Source organism: Morone saxatilis, unplaced genomic scaffold (assembly GCF_004916995.1).
Source record: "Morone saxatilis isolate NCDOM2014 unplaced genomic scaffold, NCSU_SB_2.0 Contig18, whole genome shotgun sequence".
In the NCBI taxonomy this organism is placed as follows: domain Eukaryota; kingdom Metazoa; phylum Chordata; class Actinopteri; family Moronidae; genus Morone; species Morone saxatilis.
The window spans coordinates 26,145,636-26,154,511 of NW_023339740.1; the positions used below are offsets into that span (position 1 = coordinate 26,145,636).

The following is an 8,876-nucleotide window of genomic DNA, read 5'->3' on the forward strand; positions in this document are numbered from 1 at the left end:
GGGACTAATAAAGGAATATCTTATAACAACCTCCTTTCCCCCCCAATTCCCCAATTTAGAGTGAAAGAGAGAGAATGTTTGAATATTTAATGGCTAAAACCCAGATACTCACCCTTCTTTGAGTCCCCAGAGGCCACCTCTGACAGGTATCTGAAGTAGTCTCCTTTCATTTTGAGGTAGAACACCTTGCTCTCCGCCGGAGTTGCGTTGGGGATGAGGAATTTGTCGAGCAGATTCTGAAACAGACAGACGACCAGAAGGGTTTATAAATAAATATAAAACAGGCCTGAAGATTCAGTGTCCGTACAGCACTGGCAGAGTAACACAAAGACAATACACAAGTCCAGATGGTTTTACCCATATGTCTCTGCACTGCAGCCTCAAACTAAAACCTGTGATGAATGCAAACACCGCCAAACACAACAACTGAAGCGGAACCGCCCAGTTCTTCACCTCAATTATTCTTGTATAATCGAGTGCACCCTCAAATTTAGTTGAGTGTGACGATGTGGAGGGTGCGGGGGACATAAAAGAGACACTGACTGCCCATAACCACGCAGCGCAACTAGGAAGGTTAGCGACATGTACGCCTGCAGTGCCGGTAGTCAGAACAAGTCATGAGCAGCTACTGACGGGAAGAACAGTCTCCGGAGAAAAGGCAGTACGCCTTAAGCTTTCGGTTTCGCTCCTGGAAAACGCCCTACCCCCCCCACGTATTTTCAACGACAGATTAAGGGGGACTGGGCCCGGCCCTTTCTGTAACTCTGAGACCAAAACCCCCCAAAAAAGGAGCCGGGGTCTCATCATGAATGTGTTCCAGGAGAGACTGACTGAAAATGTATTTAGACAATGTCGCCACCCCTCCCCCCCTCTCTGTGACGGCCATCTTACCACTCCTCCTTCCAGTGTGGCCGTTACTACAAACACTGTGGATTCAAATGTGGTCGAAGCACTTGTAGTAACTCCCTGCTGTGTCACTGTGTGGGTACCTGTGTCTCCGACGAGGGGCCCACCCCAGGTGGTGTTGTGGGTTGGTGGGAAAAGGCCAGGTAACAATAGACCGTAGCCTGGCCCCTTGTCAGAAGGGTTATTGGTTACTGTTCATCAGCCCTAAATATATGTAGAGAAGCTCAGGATGTAACACTGTTCCTGCAGCACCAGAGGTCTCAAAGTAACAGTATGAAAGCATCTTTAATCTGATAAACGGTAGATGTAAAACAAAAAACCCAAAGCCAGTGATCAACTCAATGCCCAAAATCAGTTCAGCTGTTCTTTGAACTGCTTTGAACATTTCGTTTACTGGCTGGAGGATTGAGCCAGATGGAAGTGAGAATTTGAGACCGGCTTTGTTTCAGTGATTACATGGCCTTTCTACCACGGAGAGGACTGGTTTAATCTGCTGACTCCAGTAACCTGGCCTGGGAATATCATGGAGACACTAAACCAGGCTGAAATCACCAGATTAAGATTAACATCGGAGTCATCAGTTGTAAATGAAGTCTTACAGTACAGCGGCGGACAAGCAAGAAGCTGCTTGTGTGAAATCAAACTGCTTGTTCACCTTTTCACCAGATAATTGTAGATTATTAAACAAACGGGTAATTTCAGTGAGTTAAAGCAATGCCTACATACGACCCAAAGATGGACTTCTGAAGGAGATGAAGAGTGATTTTCTCTCCTAAGATTGTTTCGTTTAGTTCCTACGAGGCGACTGTTCAGTAGGTCACAAAAAGGAAAATATTGTGGAAATCTAATCAGCCTAAATCCCAGAAATAATTTGCATAATTACACATAATCAACACTTGCCTTGGGTTATATTATGATCTATAAATTGAGGCAGTAAACATTTATAAACTGTCACACTGCGGTGGCTCGGAGAGGTTAGCGTTAATGTGATGAAGTACCTTGATTTGACAAAAACAGACCCCAGCCTGGTTATTTTAACAGTTCCTAAACTGATTTTCCTACTTGAAGACATTGATCCATTTTGCCAAACTGATTCAGACATTTTTTTTAACCCATCTTCCACTCCTTCAACTGTTCCAGTGCCCACTCAGCATGACAGAACGAGGCAGTCGGAGGTCTGCTCTGTCTGTGGGCGTGTTAGCCGCTGCACTGTGCTCAACCAGAAGACGACGAGCAGAAGCAGCGCTCTGGTTTCTCGTTGCCGTCCGGCAGTCGGCACCAGGCTGCGGGGCCCTTTTCTCGCAGTGCTGCACCCATTCTGGTTTTTCCAGTTTGTAGCAGCCAGCCGACACAGCAGGTCAGCTGTTAACTGCGACATGTATTATTAAATAATACCTTCCCACGTTCATCGATGATCATTTTAACAGCAAATGTCATTCTGTAGTGTTTTTATTTTCAACTCTTATGAAACAGTGCTCCTCTTGCACAACCATGAAACAGCTATAAACAGTTCCTCCCCATTAAAAATGGAATAAATAAATGTATGTAAGGAAGGAAGATTAGTTTTTGCTATTAGTCTAACCAATTGGTAGTAACTTCTAGGTCAAAGTTACTGACATATTTCTGCCCCTCCCCTTTCCAGGCTTCCTGCTGCTTTAAGGACAGCATGTCTCCACCCGTCCTTCCCTCCCTTCATTCCTACAGCATCACATCACTGCAGAGGCTTCCAGTTTGACCTTGAAGATATTATTAGAAGTCTGCTCAGGCACGAAAAATCGGAGTCTGGTTTGACCTTGAGTTTCTGTTCTAACCTAGTCAGGACCTGGCATTGTCAGGGTTATACATACCGTTAATAAACTACAGGAAATGTATTTTCTACAACCCTTTGACAGACACTGAAATCCAAGTCTAGCTTACTTCTTTCAGGTTGTATTATGTAATTATTCAGCTTTACTGCATTTGTTGTTTAGCCGATATTCTTAACTAGAGTAACTGACCATAAACTGTTTAAAGATAATTGATAAATCACATTTTGGGTTCCTGAAACTCTATAAAACCTCGTTCCACTGCCTTCCTCCTCACTGTTTCCTTTTCTTCCAGGAGCAGCACATGCAAGACCATCAGCATTCGCACTGATTGGTTTATTACCGATTGAATTTCTGACTAGATCCACAAAAACATACCTGGGTTTGTAAGTATGTAAGCATTATGGGCAAGTGATTCAGGTCGCAGTGAACACGTGATGACGGAGGAGTGCTAACCAGTGTGGAGCTGAGCTAGGCAACATCCTGACAGATGACTAAAACAATACTGAAGAGTCACTTCCAATCCAGACAAAGGGTTTCTGGGCATTTAGACCAAAAATAGCACTGCGCCCCGGTGGGTTTCAGGATTAAGGGTACTGAAGGTAAACAGAAAAACGGACAAAGTGACCCTCTGACAGGCACTTCGGTTGGTGCACACTGATTTGAGACCAACAGCAGCGTGTTACCAGAATTGGCAGCTTCCACGTTGATTTCAATCAAACCGCCACAATCCCCCGGCAGCACAGACGCAGTGCGTAGACCCATCACACGCACACACCTTCGTGGCAGTGCGGCACTTGTAGTTCTACCGTTTACACCAGAACTGAAAAATAAAATCATTGTTGCTGTGGTAACAGGGAGGTGCTGTAAACTCCCGTCCCATGCTGTTATAAACCACTGAGAAGTGTTTGATCATCTGATAAGCCTTCAACCTCATGGCTGTATTACTCAAACTGGACTTCCTGGATAATATTTCATCCTCTCACCCCTTATCTGTAGTCACACGCTCACACTAACGCAGTACGGTGCTTTTTTTTTTTTTTTGTACAGCGCTATTTAAGCTCTGAACACCTGCTCAGGCCTCAGCTGGCAGAGGCCACTTCAAAAAATAAGTAGAGAAAACAGGTTAATTTAAAAACAACCTGTCTTTTCTTTTTTGAAAATCTAAATACAGGCAGTCCACCTCCTCCCCTCTGCGCACTGCAGCCTCTCCAGTCAACCCCTCTTGCCTCTGCACCAAGTAAATACATAAAAAATAAACTGATACCGAAGTGCAAAAACAGGAAAATTAAAGCTTTGTTTGACAACTAAACAGCTGCTAGCAACATTATTACTGTCTCCACGAGTCAACACCATGTGACTGTTATTCTCTCCTCAGCCGAGAGGGATCAGCTCTGATGTGCTTTCTTCCACCATCTTTCCCTCTTCCTCCTCTGCTCCTTCTTTGTACCTTCTGTCCCCACTCTTCCCAGTCCTACCACCGATCATCACCACCACCACCACCACCCATCTTGTCCTTTCTATTTCTCTCTCTCTCTCCCTCCATCTTCACACCCCCTCGCTCCCTGCCTGCCCTTTCCCATCCATCTCCGTACCAGCACGTCGTGGCAGATTTCTTGGAGTTCAGCCTCGATCTTCACACGGTAATCGCGTGCCATCTGCTGTTTCTTCTCGTTCCCCTCCGTCTTCTGCTCGATGCTGGAGATGACGCGCCAGGATGAACGGCGAGCCCCCACCTAATGGCAAAAACAACAACGTCAACCAAAAAAAAACGACATTAAAAAACGACATTAAAAAACAACATTTTATAGACATGACTGGATAAACTCAGCTTAAATAACATTGAGTAACCATGATTAAAACCAAAACGACTTGGTGGTAATTCTGAAATGATTTTACTGCGTACTTTGTGTTTTTGTGTTTGTGTTTTAAACAGATCAACAATATACAAGAACATTGTAATCTCATTCAATACTTAAGGGAAATGTTTCCTCATCATATAACCTGAGGACGCTGAAATTATGTGAAGCTAACAACTAAATCAATCTTTTATAATAGTTTGTTTTGTAAATGGCATTAATATTATGTTCAAACCCCAAAGGTGTAGAACCCTACTGAGTTTGTGCTGTTTTATTATCATTTGTTGTCTTACTTTGTTGTCGCTCAACTTGCAGTAAGCTAAAACAAGCTGGAGACATGATGGTGGCGATATAATGATGCAGTTATTGATGCATTTGAGCCTAACACATACTGGTAGCAAAGAGGAGGTTGGTGATTGGATAAAGGTCCAGAGAGGACTCACAAACAAAAGCTCTTATTGGCTGTTAATTATATTTAATAAAAAAACAATCTGCTCTACATTAGCAATAACATTTTGTGGGATGAATCATGGTGAACATATCGACTATAAAATAAATAAAAACAGAACTAAAAGTAGATTTAAATGTAATTTATATTTAAGATCGGACATCTTAGTTAAAATTACTTTTTCCTCCACTGCATACACTGTAATGATGAAACAAGTATCAAGGATCGGCCTCACTCCTCCTTTAAACAGAATTAAACAAGCTGAAGTGACTAATTTGCTTTTAATTGGCTTTAATTACGGGTCATTAGGACTACTTGCATCTGTTTACCATAAAAAGGTTGGAAACCGGAATTGCTGCTTGCAGCTATATTTCAAGATGTTGCTGAGCTAAATACAAAGCTTATCTTGCCCATCTGACAATGCATGAATGTCTGCTTCCTTATCATGTGAGACAAGTGTGGTTTATTCCCTATGGCCTAACTAAACATTCACAGAGTGACTTATGCTGTCCTCCTGGTTGGGTTACAGCTAGTATTGGAACAGGCAACAAAAGAAGTACTGAGTAGTACTCAATGCTGGCATGCTTTAAAAAAAAAACATCAAGCAAACCTCAGTGATAAATAGAGCAGCAATGCTGGAAAACCTCAGGCTGCTCTTACATAATCGTGCTTTTATAGTTAAGAATATAAAATGTTCATGAAAAACAAAAACAAAAAAATGCAAATTATAGCGGCACAGCAAGTGAGAGACCACACGTAATAAAACAAATAAATGCAAAGATATTTACTGTAAGTGCTATAAATAAACAGGGGCCAGCAGGTTGTTGTATTGATGCATTACAAATCTGTGCCTCCTATAAACAGCACATACTAAAAGGGTTCAGCTCTGCCTTCAAAATGGCATTTCAGCCAGCGATGAGTCAAAACAGTGCATACAATACAATGTCACAGCCTGCAGCTAAGGTGGAGTTGCCCCACACCACCACAGGAAGTGTTTCCACACAAAGACTTGGCTGTTATTTTAGGAAGAACAGACGCCCCAACTTCAGAGGGAGATGTTCCTAGCGGTCACAGGTGTTAAATGTTTGAAATGCACCATAGGCGTTTATTAAGGGTGTAAGTGGTGCAATGTGTCTATGCAAATCTAATTTATTTAAAATAACCTGTAACCTGCTGCTTATTTCTACTTTCAAACTGCAGAATAAACTTGATCACACTGGAAGTTAAGTGTGTTCATGCAACCACACCAGAATCCAGCTGTAGCCTCACATCTGGATCTGGCAAGTGGCAAAGGTCGCCACCCTTCCACCAGAGGGAAATTCAAATTCCCGCCACTCAACACCCTGTTGTGTTCAAGTGTCTTTGAAGCTTACCTGAAGATAATAAGATAAGATTATAAAGATAATAAACACCACAACAATGAAGTAGAATTTCTTTCTTTCTTTGTGGATTACAGTTTTTTTTCCTTCTATCAATTAAATCTGCGTTTTCAACCAGAGTTGTTGAAAGCGTTTGGCTATTTTTCAGGACATTTTAGTGGCAGATCTTTTATTTTATTTCGATGAACAACGTCTCCAGTCTGAACTGAGTCATTTGACGTTGCCATGGACACCAAATTCTGATCTAATACAACAGACCCTGCAGTGATTGGTAGAAAATCAAAATGAAACCAAGCCACAAAAACAGCAAGTTATGACACAGCTGAAGTAATTAGTTAATCCACAATAAACGGCTCGGCGTCTGGCTTTCTTTTGTCATTACAATTTTTTACCAAACGCTGCGAGCGGCAAAGCAGCGCAGGGTAAATATAAAAAAAAAAAACACTATATTGATCATTAACTCCAAGGAAATGTTATTTAATGTATTTAGGCTTTGTTGATACCGAGTCTAATTCATGAGACGCATGGCGTAGATGTTCTTTTTTTACAGCACTTTGACTGCTGGCGTGCTTTTTCTGCCCGTTTTTTAGGCCACACGCAGTTAATGGTCAATTTCTCCCAATGACATTAATCGTGACAACTATCAGCGACAGCTCAGAGATCAATTCCCAAACTTACCAGGAGATTCGATGTCTCTTAAGTTCCTCTAGAACCTCACGTTCTGTTTCTTTCTGTCGTGGTTTCCATTCAATACTGTTTTACAAGCTAACAGCCAACTGAACAACAGCATTATCCAACTCCAAACATTTATTCTCTCTCTTCGTGAGGACTCTTATTCTTCAGTTTAGTTTCATGAAATAAAACAACAATTTTATTTTCCGCGACCTGAACCCAAATAATGATCTGACTGTAGAGCTACATCTCGAGCGTCTACAGATTTGGGGAGAAACGGGGAAACAAAACACAGTTGAGCCATTGGATTAGATGCCGTACCACGTTCTTGTAGGCGACAGAGAGCAGGTTGCGCTCCTCGTTGCTGAGCTCCGAGCCCTGCTCCGTCACGGCCTTCATGGCAGCCGCCATGTCGTCATAGCGCTCGGCCTGCTCTGCCAGCTTGGCCTTCTGCACCAGGTCGTTCTTATCCATTTTGAGGCTGCAGGGGAAAGAAGAAGGGACAGAAAGACAAGAGTTAACGTCTCAGCGCTTCCAACATTGAGGCTTTCCATTTACCAGCTGGAACAGGAAGGCTGACAGGGAAAGTATAGAGACAGGCACCGCGAACAATAGAAAGACGAGAGTGAGAAATACGAGTGAGCCAGATCTGCAGTCCCGTAATATTCCATATGATTATACATCGCATGTGGAATGGGAACGCCTTGGGAACGCCTTGGGATCTGCCAGCAGGAGCTAGAAGGTGTTGCTGAAGAAAGGGACGTCTGGAGCCGCCTGCTCGACCTGCTACCACCGCGACCCGACAGTAATTGATGGATGGGTGAACGTACAAAAAAAGTACCCAACAAAATATTCCAGCAAAGACCTAACAGTGCTTTATACAATGTCAAAAACCTTTTTAATTCAAACTGCTCCCAGTTACTTCGTCCCCGGGGGGTTTCCACTCTCCAGATGAATCTGTAGGTCTAAGTAGGCCACCGCCTCGCCTCCATCTCCTTTACATCTACAAACTACACTATAAACTCTGCACTGTGGCTGTAACCAGCTTTAAACTTATTGAATTTAGTTCAATAACTCGCAAATGCCTTATTTTTATTTCTATGTGAAAACTGAAGAATAAACTAACATAATCAAACTAGAAGTTAAAGGTAAGATTCAAACACGGTCCTTTGTTTCCACGTATCTATTTTATCTGGGTTTTCAACCAAAGCTGTTTATGTATTTGGATTTTTCCAGTAGATTATGGTGGCAGATTAGATTAAACTACAGTTGTTTCAATGATGGTCTCCAGTCTGACCCGACTTAATTAATGCTACGATGAACACCAAATATCCAGCAGTAACTCCAGTTAGTCCACAGAGAAGAAATAGCTTGTGGTCTGACACACACACAGTTATTTGCCAAACTGCAGGAGCTCTGTTTGGTTTCATAGCGATGGTTTCTGACGACGTGCCACCACCAGGCCTCACGCTGCAGTGCTTGGTTTAAGTACAATGGTCATAAATATGTAGTTTTCATTGTAAATTAAATTCTATGTCTAAACTGTTAAAGAATAAACTGAACACATGATCACACTAGAACTGAAATGTGTTAATAGACCTACTCCAGAATCCAGCTTTACCCTCACGTCTGCACACCAGTAACTGAGATCTTCTCCCTTCTACCGGAGGGAGATTCAAACGTGTCTGTGGCCTATTGAGAATGAGTCAAGCGTCATGTAGACTCGCCGTTCCCGACCTGTCGTGCGACAACGTGACGTCACGGGAGCGTCGTAACTATTTATACTTGCGCTGGCGGTCGCGACACT

At 42.7% G+C, this 8,876-nt stretch overlaps 1 protein-coding gene across 1 annotated transcript in view; it reads right to left on the minus strand.

Moving 5' to 3' along the window:
• The window catches only part of ywhaba (tyrosine 3-monooxygenase/tryptophan 5-monooxygenase activation protein, beta polypeptide a), a gene marked incomplete at its 3' end in the record, with an annotated part of 16,082 nt that overhangs the window by 2,220 nt on the left and 4,986 nt on the right, over positions 1–8,876 (minus strand). The window contains 3 exon segments of the mRNA XM_035662845.1: positions 113–236; positions 4,307–4,447; positions 7,391–7,550. Of these exon segments, the coding sequence (XP_035518738.1) occupies positions 113–236; positions 4,307–4,447; positions 7,391–7,543 (418 nt within the window).